Here is a 20,945-nt window from a genome sequence, read left to right as displayed (position 1 = left end):
CCGGGGGCGGAGCTGCGGGACGCGGCGGGGCGGGAAATGTGAGGCGGTCCCCGCGGCCCGGCTGGCGTGAGGCGGGGTCGCGGTCGGGGTCGGCGGCGGCGGGGAGCGGGAGGCGATGGCGCCGGCGGCGTCCAGGCTGCGGGCGGGCGCCGGGCTTCGGGCGCTGCTGCAGCGGGCGCTCGCCCAGTACTTGCGCCTCCTGCGGCTCTACCCAGTGCTCACCAAGGCGGCCACCAGGTCGGCAGGAGCGGCCGCGGCGGCGGGCGGGCGGGGAGCTCCTCGCGGGCGGGTTCTGAACGGTGGTCCCGGGTAGCCCGGTGCCCGCCTGCGCCCTCCCCGGCCGGCGGCCGCAGCCCGCGGGGCGGCCTGTGTGCACCTGCGTGGTCTTAGCGGCTTGGAATTTGGGAGGAAGGTGCCCGAAGGCCCCGGGTCGGCTGCCGCGTTGCACCCTCTGAATCGGGTTCTGACGTTTTATGGGACGTCGCTCTGCCTCGTTAGCTTAATTAGCTAATTTTATAAGTTCGTCCCTTTTTATTAAATGCAGCCTTTATAAATACGTACGGCATGTCCCCGGTGTGCCAGCATCAGCAGCAAATAAGTGAAGGAAGGTCCCTGCCCTCAGCGGACCTTCTATTCTATTGAAAAAGTAGAGAAAAGCCAGATAAACAGATCGCACAGGTAAGCGGTCGGTAGGTTTTATCTGAGGGGGCAGCATTTGAACCAAGACCTGAAGGAAGGGAACAGGCTCCCTGGACAGAGGGTGCCAAGTGCAAAGGCCCTCAGGGAGGAGCAAGCCAGTAATGGAGCAGTGGACAGGAGGTCTGCGTTGCTGCAGAAAATTAACAGTGAGGCAGGAAGCAGATCAAAAAGGTCCTTATCCGCCATACAAAGAATTTTGGAGTCTTTAAGTGCCCAGGGCTTACCAGAAGGTAGCTATAGACCGAACCTTGGAGTACCTGGGCCCGTCCCCACCGTTCTACTGAAACTCTTACTGTGGTAATTGGAGGTTTACATTCAGTTGTAGGAAATAATACAGGGAGGTTGCTTGTACACTTTGCCCACCTTCCCCCATTGGTAACACTTTGTAACACTGTGGTACAATGTCACGTGCAGGTCACTGGCATGGGCACAGTCCACAGGTTAAGGGTGCGTGTGTGTAAAGCTCTACAGTCTCCACCTTTAGATGTAGGGACCTTACACTGGGGCTGTTTTAAAAAGGACTCATCTCCGCGGGGTGGGGGTGGGGAGCGGGGGAATCCCTGGGTGGCTTAGTTTAGCATCTGCCTTTAAAAAAAAAAAAAAAAAAAAAAAGGACCAGGGATCCCTGGGTGGCGTAGCTGTTTGGCGCCTGCCTTTGACCCAGGGCGCGATCCTGGAGACCCGGGATCAAATCCCACGTCGGGCTCCCGGTGCATGGAGCCTGCTTCTCCCTCTGCCTATGTCTCTGCCTCTCTCTCTCTCTGTGTGACTATCATAAATAAATAAAAATTAAAAAATAAAATAAAATAGTGAATATTTAAAGAAAAAAAAAAGGACCTATCTCCACCCATGCCACCATGATCTCAGAACAGCTATGCTGATTACATGCAGGAATGAGACACTTCTGCTGCTTGCTCCTGTTTTCTTTTTTTCTTTTTTTTTTTTTTAAGATTTTACTTATTTATTCATGAGAGACACACAGAGACACAGGCAGAGACACAGGCAGAGGGAGAAGCAGGCTCCTTGCAGGGAGCCAGACGTGGGACTCGATTCCCGGAACTCCAGGATCATGCCCTGAACTGAAGGCAGGTGCTAAACCACTGAGCCACCCAGGCGTCCCTTGCTCCTGTTTTCTGATTATATCTCTGTCCACAGTGGCATTTTGTCAGCACTTGGGAATTTCCTGGCCCAGATGATTAAGAAGAAGCGGGAAAAAGAAAACTGCTCTCAAAAGCTAGATGTCAGTGGGCCTCTCAGATACGCCATTTATGGGTGAGTTCCATAAAGGACCTGGTAGAAAACTAGTTGTAACAAAGCTAGGGTATCAAGACCAACTTTCTGAAATAATCTAACTTGGAAAAATAATTTTTAAAAAGCACTGAAGTTATCATGGGGAAAAAAACCAGAATGGTGGATAATGTGAACTGGTTTTATGGTTTTCATTTGAATTGCATGGGTGGGAGCGGCTATCTTCATTGGGCTGAGAGACCTGAGAGCAGATAACTCACTTGAACCTGAATGAGATTTCAAGACACAAAGACCATGAAAAAGGAAAATGGACTCAAATATGGCCAGTTGTTTCTGTTATTTTCATAGTGTAAACATCCAGAAAATAAATACTTAGGTATCCTGAAAAATGTCCAGTTTCTGAACCACTTTTGGAATTGCAGAGACCACAGAGATTCAGGAGTTTTACCAATTAAATCCACGCTGAGTTCTCTGGCCAACAATAGTGTTTGTATAGATGGATTATTTTGAAGTCTTTTGCAACATGAGTCATTTTTTCAATTTAAAGTTCACACATATCACTTTGTATTTGTAAGCATGTTGGTTGCAGTCATCACAAGTTTCCATACTATAGTTAAAGCCATAATCACCCGGGAAGGAGGGAGCATGTCAGAATCCCTGGGAGGCTTTATCCACTCAGTTTCCATCTTCAAGACTTCTGTTCCTTTTCAGGGCACCTGGCTGGCTCAGTCAGTAGAACATGCAACTTTTGATCTCGAGGTCATGAGGTCAAGCTTCACGTTTAGAGATCACTAAAAAAAAAATAAATACAGTTAAAATTCTGTTTTCTCCCACTAAGGACCCCTGCTCTAGGCTACTTAATGTGTGGCAGGATAGGAAATAACAGCTGAGAACCACTGGTGTAAGAACTTCCCAGTGTCAAAAATTGGAAGACCCCTGGGTCCCTGCCCATCTTTTTATTGCTGAATTTTACAGACTTACAGTTTTGTTGCACCAGGAGATGGAGTGGCTGGGTTCAGTTCTGTCCCAGGTACTCTACACTTTGAAATACATAGTAGCAGTACAGACAAGTCAATGCACAGCACCAGGTTTTATTCTTGAGCACCAAGTCTGAGCCAGGCCATGTTCTAGGCACTGCAAGCACAGCAGTGAATAGACAGACACAATTTTGTCTTGTGACATTTACCTCTAAGTGACAAAGAGGGCACCATATGACTAAACAAATGAGATCATGACATAGTGATACATGCTATCAAGACAATGAAACAGGACCTGGAATAGAGAATGGCTGGGAGAGCAGTGGGTTCATTGTCCAGAAAAATCATGAACAAAGTCTCCAAGCTGACAATGTTGAGAAGATGCTGGCCAGGTAGAGACTGATTAGAGATCCAAGGCAGGAACAAGTCTGGAGACAAAAAAAAAAAAAAAAGAATTCTTGAAACAGATTCAAAGAGAGCTTGTTTTCTAGAAGGACCACACAGGCCTGTGTGGTTAGTGATGGGGAACTCCAGGAAGGCAGGTTTTAGGACTCCAGGGTTTGGAGGTGAAGCTGGAACAAGAAGGGTACATCCAGAGAATGGCAGTCCTGCTCACCATCACCGGGGGGGCCTCAGGTTCTTCTTCACAGGGCCACTGAATCACTTCTTCTACCTCTTCATGGAACACTGGATTCCTCCTGAGGTCCCTTTGGCTGGGGTCAAGAGGCTTCTCCTGGACCGCCTCTTCTTTGCACCAGCTTTCCTGCTATTGTTCTTCCTCATCATGAACTTCCTGGAGGTTGGTCTCTGCCATAGCTCCTTGTCTGGCACAGCAGCTCTTAACTTGGCATCTGTGGGTGGAATTGAGAGGGTCTGTGAACTTTTCAGTACACTCAAACTGAAATTTTTCACTTCTCTGTGTAAACATCAACGTAAACCACAGTTGTACTGGCAGTAAGTGTTGGTCCACAGTAAAGTCACAAATATCTTGATATCACACATCATTTATCCTCGACAGGATATCTTTTGTTTTGTGACTCCTCGTACTTGCCTTCAAGGCTCATTACTGCATAGGTTAATATGGAAGCACATCTACTGGTCTATCATAGGATTCTTTTCCTGAATATTTTGAAAAGTATATTTCAGTACAGTAGTGTAGTTGATATATTTTTTTTATACAAACAGGATTCTCAGAAGGGGGTCCGTGAGATTCATGAAACAGAAATTTTAGGCCCCTGATGGTATTGCAGAAGCCTACGCTAACTCAATGCCTGAACATCACAAGTGCTCTGAAGAGGTTAACATGTCAGCGTAGACTTAAAACATTAAAACCCACCACATGAGAGGTGTGTTCACCTCTAATCACCAGGCATGTCTGTTCACTGTGCTTAGCCGAAGTCCCTTCCCAGTTCACTAGCACCTCCACCCATCTCTCCATTCACTGTGTATACCCTGGATGTGTTACCCTGGATGTGTCATGTTCTGCTCTGAAAGTAAATGTTCCAACCAATCACAGCAGGTAAATCCTTCTTCAGGTTTTATTTTGAAACAGCATCTTGAGTTTTTGTTCCTGAGAACACCTCTTGTGGTCTAAAGCATTCCTGGGGGGAAGCAGGAAAGATGCTTCAACTTAACTGGTTAGTAATGAGTCCCTGATAGTAAAAAGAAGTGTCAGAGAAGCTCTTAGGAAATCTGAGGTAGCAAAGTGTGTAAAGTACCCAACAAATAAATGATATATGTGGGACCACATTATACCACACACACTACAGATACCTATGCATCTGCATTAAAAAAAATTGGTGGGGGGGCAGCCCGGGTGGCTCAGCGGTTTAGCACCACCTTCAGCCCAGGGCGTGATCCTGGAGCCCCGCCCCCCCCCCCCCCCCCCCCCCCCCCCCCCGCCCATTGAGTCCCAAGTCGGGCTCCCTGCATGGAGCCTGCTTCTCTCTCTGCCTGTATCTCTGCCTCTCTCTCTCTCTCTCTCTCTCTCTCTCTCTGTATGTGTGTGTGTCTCTCGTGAATAAATAAATAAAATATTAAAAAAAAAAAACAAACCATTAAGGGGCAGCCCGGGTGGCTCAGCGGTTTAGCGCCACCTTCAGCCCAGGGTGTGATCCTGGGGACCCGGGATCCAGTCCCATGTCCAGCCCCCTGCATGGAGCCTGCTTCTCTCTTCTGCCTGTGTCTCTGCCTCTCTCTCTCTCTGTATCTCTCATGAATAAATAAATCTTTTTTAAAAAATTAACAAAAATTTTTAAAATTTGAATATAGTTGACAATGTTATGTTAGTTTCAGTTATACAGCACAGTGATTCAGTTTCTCTATACATTACACTATGTGTACCACAACTCTTATTATATCATTGACCCTATTCCCTGTGTTGTGTCAACGTCCAGCATTTTTTGATCACGGATACCATATCTGGACTGCATAGTATTCCACCATTTGCCTGTCCCTTTTGTGTAAGGATTCCTGTTTGGTTAATTCCTAGAATTGTCCAAAAAGGCTGTCCTTGCTTGTCCTTCCTGCAGTGGTACAGAATAGTACGGACAACTGACATTTATTGAGCACTTGTTCCAAGCTCTGCATTGAGTGCTTTGTGTCATCTGAGCCGCAAGTCAACCCCATATTTGAGGAAGCTAAGGCCCACAGCGTAAGTTGCCATAACTTGCAAGCCTGTGAGTCCAGTAAAACCCAGGCTTTATGATCCCAGAGCACCTAACCCTCGCAGCTTTGTCCTGTGTGGTTGGCTTCCACACACTCTTGATAACCATGATTGTATTTTTCTTTTAAATAGTTTGCAATTTGACACATAAAAAATAACATATACATCTTTACTTATGAGATTGAACTTTTTATATGCTTGCTGTATTTCTTCTATGAACTGTTTATTTTCTTTTTTTTTTTTTTAATTTTTATTTATTTACGATAGTCACACAGAGAGAGAGAGAGGCAGAGACACAGGCAGAGGGAGAAGCAGGCTCCATGCACCGGGAGCCTGACGTGGGATTCGATCCCGGGTCTCCAGGATCGCGCCCCGGGCCAAAGGCAGGCGCCAAACCGCTGCGCCACCCAGGGATCCCTGAACTGTTTATTTTCTATCAGTGTTTGCTTTTTTCTCACTGATTTGTATATTTGTGTATATTAAGGATCTCAATCCTTTGCCAAATACAGACTGCAGATACTTTTCCCATTTTTCAAGTTTTTGTCTTTTAGCTACAGATAAAGTTAAACATTTGAAGTTACATAAATAAAGCTTATTTATAGTGTGTTACTCCATACAGGATTTAAAAAATATATGTACTCAAATCTGTCATTCTTTTCCTTTGTGGGCTTCCTTCAAGGAAAATACTGGGAATATTCTCCTATAGTTTGTTTTATGATTTTATTGTGTACATTTTGATAAACAGATAAATGGAAATAGTCTAGTATCCTTTTTTATTTATATGTGGGAGATATACTTGTCTTGTTTCTTTCCATTTAATAGCAGATTGTCTTGTTACCATTTATTGAACAATCTCCTGTACTTTGAAACATCCACTTTATCACTCTCTCATTCCCATACATGCAGGCCTTTATTTGGACCTCTGATCTTTTGCTGAATTCTATTGATTTCCATGGTATGGTGGAGTTTTTTTTTTAGCTTTTACCATCATTTCAAAGTATTTTTAAAATTTTTAGTGATTTAGGCCTCCCCTTGCTATTCTTTTTCAAGATGGCTATTCTTATGCTCTTATCTTTTAAAAGGCAAAAGATTATACGATCTGAAAAGAAACCAGAGTATTGCACTTATCTTTTAGAATCAATTTATTGGGGTTCAATTTTTAAACACTTCAAGTTTTGCCTGAAAAATCCATCAGTTTTTGAGATTATTTTGAGAACTGACAGCTGAGCCATAAATAGCTGCCCCTGGCCAGCAGCACAAATCCCACCATTCAGTCAGCTCTGTAAAGAGTGATGAAAGTCCATGAGGGCCATCGGTACAGTGTCAGCAAGTGGACTATCTCACTCTTGATTTCCCAACCATGCGGTTGGCTCCTTATAGCTGCAACACTAATTAGGCACACAGGTGTGCTGTCTACATACAAATGGAATAAAATACAGTTTTAAAAATCATGTTGGGGCCCTCCAGACATTGCAACCCCAGCTTGTTTTGATGGCAGTAGCAACTGCTCACCACCCATACTCCCCTCCTTTCCAGGGGAGAGACACAGCTGCTTTCGCTGTCCAGATAAGGAGAAGCTTCTGGCCAGCACTGTGCATGAACTGGCGAGTCTGGACCCCAGCGCAGTTCATCAACATCAACTACGTCCCTTTGCAGGTGAGGGCCAGCTGACACCATGCAGAACCAGAGGGGGCCTTATCTTCTACTACCAGCCTTATTTTTGCTTAGAATGATTGGTGATTTTCTTTCTGCCCAGAATCAGCAATTCTGGATTTGGAGAGATGAAGCAGGTGTCCACACCTCATCTGTTAGTCCCAGAGATGTTTTTGAAAAGCCCCCAGTCCAGGAACAGCTTGGATATCCCAGGGATGTGGTACTGCCAGTGCCTGGCCCTGTGGGTCAGTTGAAAGTTCACACAGTTTCCAGGCAGTGTCAGTGCCCAGCAGGATGTGCAGGAGAAGCAAGGGCAGCCTTACCTGCAGTGACACCAGAGTGCACCCTAGCAGAGAGTGGGACATGGGGGTGGAGCAGCCCTTGGGGTGCCATGCACATGGGGTTCAGCACGTCTGGGCACCAGGTAGGTCATGATCTGAGGCAGGCTGCTGAAACTGCCCTGTATGCCACACCTCGAACCCCTGATCTGAGCAAGGTGGGAGCCTGGAGGGACTCTAAGCTTCAGGAACAGCTTACCAGGGTAAGGCTGAGCACTGCGTTTATACACCAAGTACAGATCATCTATGTCCGGCCCTAAGACCATACCCAAGGTTGGAGATCTGGTAGAGGGGTTTGGCATATCTGCATGCGCACGGCCTGGGAATATTACAGCCTCAAAGCAAGGTTATACAACTAGATCCTAGGAATCCACTCTAGGCTTCCTGTGCTTCCTCCCTCTCATGAGGGTCACACAGCAAGCTCTCATACACCACCAAAATGCAGCAACACGTAGGCCATTTTTCTGCCCAAGGAAGCCCTGTAGAGACACAGCACCTAGGGTTTTTTGGGAAGGCTGGTCATGTAGGCACCCTTTGCTTGGCATGTATCAGAATTCTAAACTCCCAGAAAGAGAGCAAGTGCTCAGCATGACCCATGTTTTAGCAAGCAGTCTAGGCATAGGGAGCCATTCTTACCAGTTGGAAAAAGGTGAGAACCCTTAGGAACTCTTAAGTTCCCAAGCTCCAAGTAAGGGCTAGCCTCTCAAACAGACCTTTCCAAGGACAGCAGCCTCAAGCTTTTTTTTTCCCCCCACACTATTTAGGTAACCTGCTTGTTTTCACCCCTGTTCTAGAGAGGAGAGAGACTTGGGCAGAACTCCCTTGAGCAACAGCTCCACTGGAAGGATGGGAAGAGAAAGGGAGGGGCAGGGTCTCTCTTTCTTTTTCTCTCACACACACCATACGCATCAAGGAGTAGCAGAAAACCAGAAGGCAGTGACACACAACCACAGATATTGCAGGATTAAAGCAAAATGAAAATCAGTTTCATTGGCTTTAACAATGATCTTATCAGTGACCTTCCCAAAAGCAATTTCAGTGGCTCAATGAGGGCTAGAGCCAGACTGCTATGAATTGAGTAGTGAATGAAGAAATCAGAAGTCTGTAAAATTCTATCAAAAAAATTTGTGAAGATATGGGGAGAAATGATGGGACAGGGCTTTGAAGCTAGGAGAGGCCATATGTACCCTAAAGAGGGAGGCATGGGATTTGGGCATAAGCAGAGAGGTGCTTTAGGCAGAGGCCCTTCTTTCCTAGGACAGGAGAGAGGTGCCTGTACACTGGGGACTGCCTTCTATACCTCTTTACTCTGGAGGGCAGAGGGCAGGTCAGGGCCAAACTGAGTAGAGAGGAGATAGGATGGGTGTCTTGAGAGGAGAAAAGATAGGGTAAACTTGTAGAGAATAGTGGAGAGAGCTAACTGAAGACCCTCTTGGGCATAGGGCCCCAGGGAATCAGGGAGGATGGAAGTTTCTCCAGGGAGGACAACTAAGGAACAGAAAGGAAAGGCAACAAAGGCTTTCGGCCATGGATTCTAATGCATATAGAAAAGGAAATAAAAACACCTGGAGAGGCAGAATGGCTGAGGATGTTAAGGGATCTATGGATGGAAGAGCAGGAGAGCCTGGTAAATGGGACCCTTCTGGGCCACCTAGGGACAGAATACTGGAGGCTGTGGTTAGTTTCTATTTTAGGTGGTTGCAGGTGAGCGTTAAGAGGCAGTGGAATTTATTAAATATTTACTGAGCACCTACTATATGCACCACTGCTCTAGACTCTAAGGATACAGTGATTAGTAAGATAGAACAGACTCCTACTTTCATGGAGCTTATATGCCAGGGAGGTAGCATCAGGTGGAAGTACATCCATCAGATCATCAAATCAGGGTAATGGTCTGGGCTTGGGGGAGGGGTATCACCAATGGGCTGGGTGAAACCGCTGCATGATGGCCGGTCTTGGGGTCAGAAGTTGAGCCTGGAGCTGGTGCTCAGTGAAGAAGGATATGGGACAGTTATTGTCTGTTTTCCCTACTGGCCTGTAGCATTGCTAGGCATAGTGTCCTGGTCACCCCTCTAGGACAGTGCTTTGTATGAAATAAAGGCTCAGTGAATACAATAGTGGGCAGATCAGTGGACTGACCAGTGAATGAGCTGTCCTGGGAGATCAGTGAGTGGTAAATATGGTCAGGGCTTCACTTTACTGTGGTCTGTGTTCTCTTTGGCAGTTCCGAGTGCTTTTTGCCAACCTGGTGTCTCTGTTCTGGTACATCTACCTGGCCTCTCTGGGGAAGTGAAGATGACCTGGAGTGAATGCAGATGCACTGCCCATGTGGGTCTAGGGACCCACCTGCTTAGGGTGAGGGAACAGAAATAAATATCTGATTCCAGATCATGTGAATGAAGATGGAGAAACAGAAATCTTTTAATGTAAGAATCTTGTGTTTTAAAAAGTCAGGAACTGTCTTCAGGCAATGCTGCCTTAGAATCATAAAATACAGTAGTGTTGACCTCTCTCTTATCACCTTGAATTGAATTAGGATGGCAATAAATTATGTAGCTTTCTCTGTGTGATTTTTTTAGAACGCTTTTGTCACTTTGGTAGAAATGGGTGGCCAGAGGGCTGCCCGCAGACTTTTTTACTTTAAAAAAAGTTGTAAAATCTATAATGCTATTGCTTATCTACATGGAGCCACTGGGAAAGGGCCCTTCCAGAACAGGACTTTACCTTGACATTTGGAGGCCTTAGGAGAAGTGTATGCCACCCTTTCAGCTGACTTTTTTCTGCTCTTACTGCTCTTTTGTTAACCCTACTCACATTTTTTCATTTTCAGTATCCCATTCTTGTTTTATGGATACAATACCCTTGGATCTTAATTTTATATTTAATTTAAAAAATTTTGTCTCATATGCCATTTTCTCAGGGTTCATGGGTCTTTTTTCCTGTTTGTTTTGCTCTTTATTTTTCCAATCAGGATTTCCCCAAAATCTACTGATTGTACCTAAGTCCTTAAGAGTCAGCCATTCAGGCAGTGCCTTCACTGTGGACTAACCAAGCATGGAGCTAGTTTTGTTGAAGATCACTCATTTTGAGTAACTGAGGCCTTTTCTCTTAGACTAGCCTGTTTCCCCAGAGAAGAATTCTTTAATTTTTTGCCTAGGGGAAGGGTCATGGTTGTAGTAGAGCATGGTATAAGTCTAGTGGCCAACACTGTTGTAGCTAACTAGAGGAAAAGAGGTCCTGTTAGTATAATCTCAGCTGTACTATGCATCCTAATCTCAGCTGTCTGGTGTTCTCAATCCATAGTCCTTCTGGTTTAAATCCTCTGGAATGAAAGTCTTCAGCCGTGATGGAGGTGAGGTATTCACTTGAAGATACAGGTAACAGAGGGAGTATAGAGGACAGCTTCTTATAGGTTTTTCAATCATCCTTTGTTCAATCCCACACCTTTCCTCAGAGGTGCGGCTACAGCCTATAACTCCCAGATTCTCCCAGACTCACTGAACTAACTGAGCTTGCTTCTTGGCTTCCTGCAATGCTGGCAGCTGATGTTCCATCTTCTCAGGTCAAAAATGATCTGATTTCCAGCTTCCAATATTTTGTCAACCAATCTTTTTGTTTTATTTCTTCTTATGGGCTTATCTTTTTTTTTTTTTTTTTCCTCTTAAAATGTTTTTACTGGGTACTTGGGTGGCTCAGTTAAGTATCTTGAGTCTTGATTTCAGATCAGGTCTTGATCCCAGGGTTGTGAGTTCAAGCCCCATGCTGGTGTGGAGTGTACTTAAAAAAAAAAAAAAAAAATTATTTTTATACTATCATTTTAGTAAACAACCTTCTGGAAGAAGTAGGCATAAACGTATGGGTTCAGGACACCATGTAAGTCAGATCATGTCAATTCCTAATTTAAAAACCTACAAAGAGGACCCAGCCATTCCATTTCTGGGTACATATGCCCCAAAACTGAAAGGGACTTAAAGAGATATTTGCACACCTATGTTCACAGCATTATTCACAGTAGCCAAAGGATGGAAGCCACTCAAGTGTCCATTGACAGATGAATAAACAAAATGTGTTCCATCCATAAAGTGGAATATTATTCAGCCCTAAAAAGGAAATTTTGACATATGTGACAACGTGGATGAACCTTGAGGACACTATGCTAGGTGAAATAAGCCTGTCTCAAAAGAACAAATACTGTGTGATTCTACTTACATGAGGTCCCTAGACTTGTCAAATCCAAAAGACAGAAAAGGGAATAGTGAGTGCCACGGGCTGGGGGAGTCAGGGAGTCAGTATTCAATAGGGACAGAGTGTCACTTTGGGAAGATTTAGGTTCTGAGCTGGTTGTTGGTGGTGGTGGTTGCACAACAGTGTGAATGTACTTCATGCCACAGAACTATATGCTTGAAACTGGTTAAGAGAGTGGGGCAGCACCTGGCTGGCTCAGTCAGTAGAACATGGGCCCTTCACATCAGGGTTGTAAGTTTGAGCCCCACCTTGGGTATAGATTACTTAAAAAAAAATTTTTTTTAATGGTTAAGACAGGACACCCGGGTGGCTCAGCGGTTAAGCGTCTGCCTTCGGCTCAGGGCGTGATCCTTGGGTCCCAGAATGGAGTCTCACGTCGGGCTCCCCGCATGGAGCCTGCTTCTCCCTCTGCCGGTGTCTCTGCCTCTCTCTCTCTCTCTCTCTGTCTGTCATGAATAAATAAATAAAATCTTTTTAAAAAGTGGGCAAGACAGTAAATTTTGTCACATGTATTTTACCACAGTAGAAACAAACCCTGCAGAGGTTTCCCAGTTCACTTCTAGTTTACTAGAATCCTAAATTCCATCCGTGCGGCTCTCCCGCCTCCCAGCTCCTTGCAGCTTCGGGCTGGCGCGCCCCGCAGTACCCCCCCCCCCCCCCCCCCCAGGGAGTGGTGCGGCCCCGCCCGTGTCTCACCCGCGCACCGCGGCCGGGTCACACAAGCGGGTCACGCTCTCTCTCCACATCACGCCGCGGCCCTCTCTCACACACACACCCTACCCACGGCCCCGTCGCGCACATTCATACACGCCGGCGCCGCGGCCTCGTCTCCCTCACGCACACACGCCCTCCGCCAGCTCAGGTGCCCCGGTTGTGCCCCGGAAGGCGGCTCCACACACGCGGCGCCCTGCAAACCCGAGACGCCGCGCGTAACGTCGCCGCTCGAAGGCGGGACTGACCTGCCCCGGGACTTCAGCACGGAGTCTGGGAAAAGGACTCAGAGCCGTCGCACGGATAAAAAATAAATAAAAAAATAAAAAAAAAAGGACCGTCGCACGGCAGGCCTCTCCCGCTTTGTCCCCGGAAGCTGCGCACCTCTGGCCAGGAAGCTCCCCTGCAGCCCCCGCCCCGCTGGCCCTGGGGGCGGGACTTCCGGCCCCGCGCGGCCCGCCGGCCGGAAGCGGACCCCTGAGGAATCGTGTCCCTCGCGGCGCGCCGTCCAGCCGTGGGTCCCTGCGCGGGGTCGGCGCGGGGTCGGCGGGGACGGGTGGGCATGGCGTTCCGACAGGCGCTGCAGCTGGCGGCCTGCGGCCTGGCCGGGGGCTCGGCAGCTGTGCTCTTCTCCGCCGTGGCGGTGGGGAAGCCCCGCGCGGGCGGGGACGCGGAGCCGCGCGTGGTCGAGGCGCCGGCGTGGGCGGGGACCGCGCGTCCCGGGCCGGGCGTCTGGGACCCCAACTGGGACAGGTGCGGGGCCGCGGTGGCGTGGGGCGCGCGGGCCGGTGGGCGGCAGGGCCTTGGGTCCGTGGGGTCGGCTCCGCGGAGGGCAGGCGGGGCGCGCGCGGGCCGGAGGAGGACAGCGGGGCCGGGGACGGCGCGGCCCAGACTCAGGCCGTCAGCCGGGAGCCCTCGGATTGGACGATGCCCGAGGGCGGAGCGCAGGTGGGTGCGGGGCCCTCGGGGCGGCCTGGGCCCCGAGGAGGCTCCGCCGGAAGACGTGCGAGGACACGCGGGAGGAGCGCGAGCCTCCAGGCCTTGCCGCGCGCGGCCACACGCGAGAAGCGGCGCCTCCGATCAGGGAGCCTTGCTCGGTGGTGGTGGATGTTCGTGAATCTGAATTGAAAGACCAAACGGCGCAGGTTTTCACGCTGCTTCTGTGTCGCGGTGATAGCGTCGTTGATGCGTCGGATCCAATAAAGTGAATTCTCGTGACCTCGCCCGTCCCTTTCTTTTTAAACGTAGGCTCGTTGGGAGTGTGAAAGCGCGTCTGTTGCTGGTGGCGCAGCTGCGGGGCCCGGGGGCGGTCACCGTGGGCCCCGGCCCCAGCCCCAGCCCCAGCCGCAGCCCCTGACGGCTTTGCTCTGACTGAGGGGCACAGAACGAGCATTCCCTGTCAGCCCCGTTTCGTCGGGAACTGCGTGGCTGTTCTTTGCTTTAGGCCTTTAATTCAAGAAAACGTTCGAATAGTTCTAGCTCTACAGAAACGTTGGAAAGCTCCGAAGAGTCACTCCACCCCCGATTCTGCCTGCTGCTAAGGCTGCTCTCCTGGTGATACCGCGGCGCCGTAGTGGTCACAGTCGGTGAACTAATAGCCGTTTGTTATTATCGACTTGACGTTCATACTTCGAGGTTTCCTCAGTTTCCAGCTATTGTCTGTTGCCTCTTCCAGGATCCCGCTTGACAGTTAGTCGTGTTTCCTCGGGCTTCTCTCGGGTGCGACAGTTTCTCAGACTTCCCTTGTTTTGATGACTTTGACAGTTTCGAATATTGACACTCAGGAGTTTTAAAGACTGCCCCTCTGTTGGGATTTGTCTGTTTTTCTCAGGATTCAGTCAAGGGTCACATTCCCTTTTTCAAATTTCGGTACAGTCTTCTGAATTTCTTTTTAAGGAGACATTGGTTGTGAGAATAAAGTATGTATTTGAAGCAGCACTGGACTCTAGCTCTGTTGGTGGAAGCCGACACACCGTATTTGCTCACCAGGTCCGGGTTTATGAAGGAGGAGGGTGTGCTGGAAAGTTCTAGAGCCTCATCTGATGAAATGTCCAGCCTCTTCCTGGAGAATTTCATCCAGTCTAGGCTTCCTGTGTGTGCGCCTGGTGTCCCCACGTGTCTTCCCTGGCTCAGCCCTGGACTCCTGTGTGGCATCTCAGCCTCTTTGTGTTAGGGCACCCTAGGCTCGCCCAGCGGGACCCCTGGGCTGCCACTGCTCTCCTCAGAACTTACCCTGCCACCATTTTGTCCCAGCTGGGGATGCTCTTTTCCTAGCCCATACCACAGACCTTTAGCTTCTTTAAATTTCCGTTCTGGGAGCCACCAGACATCCCTGTCTTCCAACAACCAAATCTTAGGTTGTTGCTCAGCATCTTCACTGGTGCTGCCCCCCATCCTCACCCCCCACCACCTCTTCAGCTCCGCAACCTTCCAGGAGTGCCATCCAATAGGCTTTTTCATAACAACAGGAATGTTCTCTTCCTCACTATCCAATGTGATCACCACTATCCCATGGGTTACTGACCATTTCAAATGTTCTTAGTGTGACTGGGGAAATGGAGTAATATCTTTATTATTTTGAATTTAAGTAGCCACATGGCCGGTATCTAGCATTGGACAGCACAGTTGCAGGCTCTGCTTCAACATGGCCACACCAGCTTTGTGGGCACTCCCCAGCTACCCCTTCCTGGTACCTGGTTTCGTTTTCTACACATCTCTTATCACTTGGCCGTTTTTATCAGTCTCTTTTCACTAGAACACAAACTGCATGAGAGCTTCATTTGTCCACTTCATTCACTGATCACCCCAAGCAGGCCTGGCACTCAGCTCTGGGTAAATGCGATGTGCTCTAAGAGGATGGGCTCTTAGGGGCCACAGCAGAGGGCAGAGGGTATTGTTTGTCCCGGCGCTTTCCCAAGACACAAATACCGTCTTGTCAAAAAAACTCAAGGCTGATTTGTGAGCAGAGATCACAAGGACACACTTCTCATATTTCAACATTAGGCGAGAACCACTATCCTTGGTCAACCTGCGGAAGAGGAACCTAGACTCTGGAGAAGAAGAACTGGCGTCCAGGCTGGACCACTGCAAAGCAAAGGCCACACGACACATCTTCCTCATCAGGCACTCCCAGTACCACATGGATGCCTCCCTGGAAAAGGACCGCACTCTAACACCCCTGGGTACGTGCTGGGACTCAAGCCCCAACTGACACTTGTCCTAGTGGCGCTGGGCCCCTTTGGACCTGTGTCAGGGGCTTGGCCCAGATTCAAGAATTGTCATTAACAGTGATCATCAGCCTAACTGATACAAGACAGGCATTGAAAACATCCTCAACTTTAGGGGCGCCTGGGTGGCTCAGCAGTTGAGCAGCACCTTTGGCCCAAGGCATGACCATTGTCCGGGGATCGAGTCCCGCATCAGGCTTCCTGTGGGGAGCCTGCTTCTCCCTCTGCCTGTGTCTCTGCTTCTCTGTGTCTCTCATGAATAAATAAATAAAATCCTTGAGAAAAAAAAAATCCTCAACTTTAAAAAATGTATGGTGGATCTCACAGGTGATCAGATCCAAAGCACAGCAGAGGTGTTCTGTACTCCCTGATGCTCTGTAAGTGGCATAGCCCATGCACCCTGTTCTGCTTGACTTAACCTGTTGCTGAAGATCCTTCTATTCAGCACTTGCAGATCTGTTTAAAGTTTGCTTCATAATGGTAAACAGACAGGATTGAGTGATAGCTCTAACCATCTCCCTGGCAGGAGTGCTACTTCTTGCAGTTTCTTGCCATCGTGAGCGGCACTGCGGGGCATGCCCTTCCACCGTGGTCTTTGTGCCCATGTGCAAGCATATCTGTAGAAGAAATTCCTAGGAGAGGAAGTACAGGGTGGTCTGAGATAAGGTTTACATTTTTAAAGATGTCTTTGTTGGATAGGATATTAGCCATCTGTGCACATTCAGTGCTACCACATGCACTTGAAACTGACCTTCTGAGAGCATTTTCATCTAGATCTAATATATATATATATATATATATTTTTTTTTTTTTTTAAGATTTTATTTGAGAGAGTGAGCAAGACAGAGCACAAGCAGGAGGAGGGGAAGAGGGAGAGGGAGAAGCAGACTCCCTGCTAAGCAGGGAGCTTGACTTGGGACTCAATCTCAGGACTCCAAAATCATGAGTCCAAGGGAGACACTTATTCCACTGAACCCCCCAGGCATCCCTAAAATATATATTTGAGAAGAAAGATTTGTATTTGCACACAGACTGAACTTAGTAATGCTGAGGCCATTTGGTCTTTACATGTTGACATCTGTGATAATGCACAACTGGTCGATCCATGGCACGTTGCAACTCAATGTTTGGACAAAATTAAAAGTGGCATAAAGGACACAAAGATAGGAACAGGACCCCAGATCTCAGGGATCCTCAACCTTGGTCGTTAACATTCCTTCTGTATGGAGCTAAAGGTAACGGCATTATCTCATTGGTTCCGCCTGTCGAATGCTTGGCCCCTAGTTAGGGCCAAACCCCAGGAGGGTCTGCCCGTCTTGTTCCCCAGCCGTAAGGGCACTTGGTAAAGGACTGGAGTATTTCTGAAGTAAACAAAAGAGGAACTCCAGCAACTTATAATTCTCTGGTGTTTGACTTTCAAGGTCGTGAACAGGCTGAACTAACTGGGCTCCGACTTGCAAGCTTGGGGTTGAAGTTTAATAAGATTGTCCATTCGTCTATGACCCGAGCCATAGAAACCACTGACATCATCAGCAAGCACCTGCCAGGTGAGTGCCCCGCATCTCCAGGGCACTGGGCGGCTAGTCCTGAAGGGGCAGCACCTAGCTGCGGCATCTCTTGCAGGTGTCTGCAAGGTCAGCACAGACCTGCTGAGGGAAGGCGCCCCCATTGAGCCCGACCCGCCCGTGTCCCACTGGAAGCCAGAGGCTGTGGTAAAAGCCCCACTCCCCCCGAGCCCCCCGACCTACAGCCTGCATGCCCTGCGGCCTGCATGCCGTGGCCATCCTTAAGATTCCTTGCTCTGCCCCCAGCAGTATTATGAAGATGGAGCCCGGATTGAGGCCGCCTTCCGGAACTACATCCATCGGGCAGATGTCAAGCAGCAGGAAGACAGTTACGAGATCTTCATCTGCCATGCCAATGTCATCCGCTACATCGTGTGCCGGTGAGGGGTGACATAGGCTCCCTGGCCCACCATCCTTCCTGCCAGCCTGTGCCAGTGCCTCTTCCCTGGAGACCTTAGCCTTCTGGGAGAATGTCAGTTTGGAGTTTTTCCATGATCGTGTATTTATGGCGGGAATAGCACAAATGTGATCCACTTGTCCAGGGTAGGTCGGGGTGCCCGAGAAGTCAGTGGCACATTCTGGGTGATGCTAACGCGGTCACTTGGTTCAGGCACTGTGCGCTGGACCTCACACCGTACAGTCGGTTTTTCCCCCTCAGTGATCTGTAAGCGTCTTGGGAGACAGCGCAAATCTTCTGTCCCTCTGATTTATACCGACTGACTTTAGCCCATTGGGAGTTCCTGCCACAACAGATACAGTGCTGGTGCTCACCTAATGGTGGTTTTGCATTTCTGTCTGTCATTTGTTATTTGAAATCCTTCTGTAAGAGCTCACTCTTACTCTCTGTTTATTTGTAGGATTATAGACTCACAGATCTGTATTTAGCACTGTGGATTAGAACCCGTCACCATGTTGGTCCCTTCACTGCTCGGGCTGCCCCAGCGCTGGCTGTTGGGCCCCCAGAAGGAGGCTCCTGTGTCCTCTGGACCTGCCTCACTTCCTGGCACTAACGGAGGTTCCAGAGCCCTCATGAGTGATGCCTGCCCTGAGTAGCAGCCATGTACCAAAGGCCCTTGGAGGTAGTTAGGCCAGCTGGGTGCTTATGTATTTAACCAAAGTTCACTTAGTGAAAAATTTGAAGTAACTGGAATCCCAGACACCCTCTGGACCCATTAGAAAGTGTGCATTGGGCATTTTAACAGCTGCGGGATCTCCTCTTGTGATGAGTCTGACAGTGGCAGGACAGGACACAGCCCACCGGCTGGCCCATGGCACTGTCCAAGTGTAGGCCCAGGGTCCTTGCTCACCATGCTTGATCCTTGGACCTTTCACCAGGGCTGGCAGGAACGGGGTCATTTCTCCTCCAATGTCCCATGCACGGCCTCTGGTGAGAAGCCCAGGGCATCCGAGGCAGGGGGCACACGGATGCCAGGAGTCAGGCTTCTCAGCTTGGTCACAGGGCTCCAGGCCAGGTGGAGTGTTGCTGGGGAAGAGGGGTGAGCCTCAGACAGGCCTCCACACACTCTGAAGTGCTCAGCACTTCATGCCTCCAGAGGGCATAGTCTCAGAGCTCCTCTGCTCAGCACATGCTGTTCCCCGGCACCACCCTCATTGCTGCTCTGGATGTCTCTGCACCGTGGAAACACCATAATCTAACACCCTGTGACAGGCTGACCCCAGCAGCCACTAGAAGTGACCCCAATGCTGAAAACTAATCAGAATTGGGGACTTGGAGTAGAGGTGACCTGTGTGCCATAAAGGGCTAGAAGGAACCAGAGCATCCCTGTCACAATACATGAGGTTATTCTGGAGTTTGTGAGGGACACAAGGAGAAGACTAAAAAGCACCAGGGTGGCTGCAGAGTGAGCCAAGGGGATGCCCCTTACCATTTAGGGCACAAAGGATGTCTGATGACTTGGGGAAGCCATGATGATACTGGGCTTTTCAGCAAATACTGCACCTAGAAAGTGTTCCTGAGGACAAGGAAAGGCTCTGGGCTTGTGGATTATACCACCCTGTTCCTGGGCAAGAGTGGAATAGGAATGGGTCCACTGCACAGTCCGGCGCCCCTGCCCCCTTTTGGTTACACTGGAAAAAGAAGTCAGTGGAAGCCATGTATTTCTGACTCACATGCGCATCTGGAGTTGGGTTGATCCCCTGACCCAAAGAGGGGCTGGGCTGTCCCCATCCCCCTTGATTTGATGGGATATCATCAGCCCAGTAGCTCTGTCCTCTGAGAGACCCCTTGCTGAGAAACAGGAGGGACAGACTTGGCTATATGGGTCCGAGCCCCAAGAAAATCTCTGAGACCCTAACTGGGGTGGGGGCTATCGCATTGCCCAGACCCCAGCCTGTTTTGGTGGCTGAGCCCTCTGTTCTAGCACGTTCTTTCTCTTTCCAGGGCACTGCAGTTCCCTCCTGAAGGCTGGCTCCGCCTGTCTCTCAACAATGGCAGCATAACCCACCTGGTGGTACGGCCAGATGGCCGAGTGGCGCTCAGGACCCTCGGGGACACGGGGTTCATGCCTCCAGACAAGATATCGCGCTCCTGAGAGCTGCTTGGAGGACCTGCTCTCCTCTAGCCCCTGTGGCTCCCATGGGTGTCACCCAGGACATGGCTCCTCCCCATCTTCCCTCCACAGGCCGCATTGTGGTTACATTGCACTCTTCCTGGAGAGTGAGAAAGTACAAATATCTCAAGTATCTAAAATGTGGCATTTGGGTCCATACTTGGCAGCCCAGGATAGAAAAGGGAATTGTCCTGAGCAGAGCAGCCTGACTTCCCTGTTGGGGTTTCCTGCCCTGTCTACCAGGACGAGGCCTCACCGATGCCGTGTGCAGGGACCACGGTCAGTCCACACGGGTGTCTTCAGTCACTCCCACAGCTGGCCACATGGGCCCTTCCCGGCACTCAGCTCCGAGGAGGGCCGCCAGCACTTCCATTCGGAACTCATCCTACATTCTTTAAGAGCCTTTTACCACTTAAATATTTGTCAACTAAAGACTCTCATCTGGTTTCCTGCTTTGATAACCAGTTTCTCAGTCTGGAGCCCTGCCCGACACCACTGGGTCTGAACCCAGCCACTTTAGCAGGTGGGGGGGTGGCTGGATGCTGATGGGACAGCAGGGCATCCCATTTCAATAAAATACTCAACAGCTCAGTCTTTGCCTCTGGCTGTTTATCCTAAATTTATGCTTATGGATTAAACTGTTTAGATGTGATGTGTCCCTCCCAAATACTCTGTTAACTTAGGAGAAACTACAATTTCTATGAAGTGGTTATGAACATTTTTTGCAATTGGTACAACTGATTGGGACATTTAATCCATTTCTCTAACTTTGGAAATAACTGCAAAATAAAATTTTATTTTACCAACTTTTCAAAGTATTAATTGTGAGTGTTTTTAAAAAAATAGAAGCCCATGTACTGCAACAAACGGCAGCCCCAGATGCTGGGACAGTTGTAGCCACAGTAGCAGCAAGCTCTTTCCCAGTGTTTTTGTGTTCCCAGAGTTGACAGCTTCCTTGGGCATCTGCCCACTCACTAGGCCTAGGCCAAGGCCCAGACTCAGGATGTGAGCTAGATAAACGGTTTTCCACAGGCATCAATTATGCAC

General features: G+C 49.0%; 2 protein-coding genes and 2 long non-coding RNA genes across 8 annotated transcripts; 2 read left to right on the top strand and 2 right to left on the bottom strand.

Moving 5' to 3' along the window:
* The first annotated feature begins 59 nt into the window (after positions 1-59).
* On the top strand, positions 60-10,141 carry PXMP2 (peroxisomal membrane protein 2). Its single transcript, XM_072722524.1, has 5 exons — positions 60-237; positions 1,855-1,971; positions 3,561-3,723; positions 7,126-7,245; positions 9,805-10,141. The coding sequence occupies exons 1-5, from the start codon at positions 116-118 to the stop codon at positions 9,871-9,873; spliced, it is 591 nt and encodes a 196-aa protein (XP_072578625.1). The 5' UTR covers positions 60-115; the 3' UTR covers positions 9,874-10,141.
* Positions 2,259-4,525, bottom strand: LOC140594119 (uncharacterized). Its single transcript, XR_011994611.1, has 4 exons — positions 4,390-4,525; positions 3,541-3,775; positions 3,220-3,352; positions 2,259-2,738 (listed from the first exon to the last, which is right to left on the bottom strand). It is a non-coding gene; the product is annotated as an uncharacterized lncRNA (long non-coding RNA).
* Positions 9,974-12,924, bottom strand: LOC140594118 (uncharacterized). The gene is made up of 3 exons (XR_011994610.1): positions 12,785-12,924; positions 12,074-12,271; positions 9,974-11,357 (listed from the first exon to the last, which is right to left on the bottom strand). It is a non-coding gene; the product is annotated as an uncharacterized lncRNA (long non-coding RNA).
* A 75-nt stretch (positions 12,925-12,999) lies between these two features.
* PGAM5 (PGAM family member 5, mitochondrial serine/threonine protein phosphatase) lies at positions 13,000-20,713 on the top strand. 5 transcript variants are annotated; one of them, XR_011994609.1, is made up of 6 exons: positions 13,000-13,289; positions 15,540-15,718; positions 17,185-17,310; positions 17,387-17,475; positions 17,578-17,871; positions 19,730-20,713. XR_011994609.1 is itself a non-coding variant. In XM_025988232.2 (6 exons), exons 1-6 carry the CDS (start codon positions 13,099-13,101, stop codon positions 19,878-19,880), a joined length of 867 nt encoding a protein of 288 aa, XP_025844017.1. In that variant the 5' UTR covers positions 13,000-13,098; the 3' UTR covers positions 19,881-20,713. The 5 variants fall into 5 exon arrangements, 3 of the variants coding, with proteins under 3 accessions (XP_025844017.1, XP_025844016.1, XP_025844018.1); XR_011994608.1 differs by having other exon boundaries at positions 17,575-17,871; XM_025988232.2 differs by having other exon boundaries at positions 17,578-17,708.
* Positions 20,714-20,945: the final 232 nt, after the last annotated feature.

This window comes from Vulpes vulpes, chromosome 10, assembly GCF_048418805.1.
Source record: "Vulpes vulpes isolate BD-2025 chromosome 10, VulVul3, whole genome shotgun sequence".
Taxonomy (NCBI): Eukaryota; Metazoa; Chordata; class Mammalia; order Carnivora; family Canidae; genus Vulpes; species Vulpes vulpes.
Note: the sequence above shows the minus strand (reverse complement) of the source record. Positions and strands in the feature narration are given on the sequence as shown.

Coding starts and splice junctions, on each gene's coding strand:
- PGAM5 (XM_025988231.2), top strand. CDS start 13,099: ATGGCGTTCCGACAGGCGCTGCAGCTGGCGGCCTGCGGCCTGGCCGGG. Junction 13,290..15,539: donor TGGGACCCCAACTGGGACAG/GTGCGGGGCCGC, acceptor TTTCAACATTAG/GCGAGAACCACTATCCTTGG. Junction 15,719..17,184: donor CCGCACTCTAACACCCCTGG/GTACGTGCTGGG, acceptor TTGACTTTCAAG/GTCGTGAACAGGCTGAACTA.
- PXMP2 (XM_072722524.1), top strand. CDS start 116: ATGGCGCCGGCGGCGTCCAGGCTGCGGGCGGGCGCCGGGCTTCGGGCG. Junction 1,972..3,560: donor CTCAGATACGCCATTTATGG/GTGAGTTCCATA, acceptor GGGGGGCCTCAG/GTTCTTCTTCACAGGGCCAC. Junction 7,246..9,804: donor TCAACTACGTCCCTTTGCAG/GTGAGGGCCAGC, acceptor TCTCTTTGGCAG/TTCCGAGTGCTTTTTGCCAA.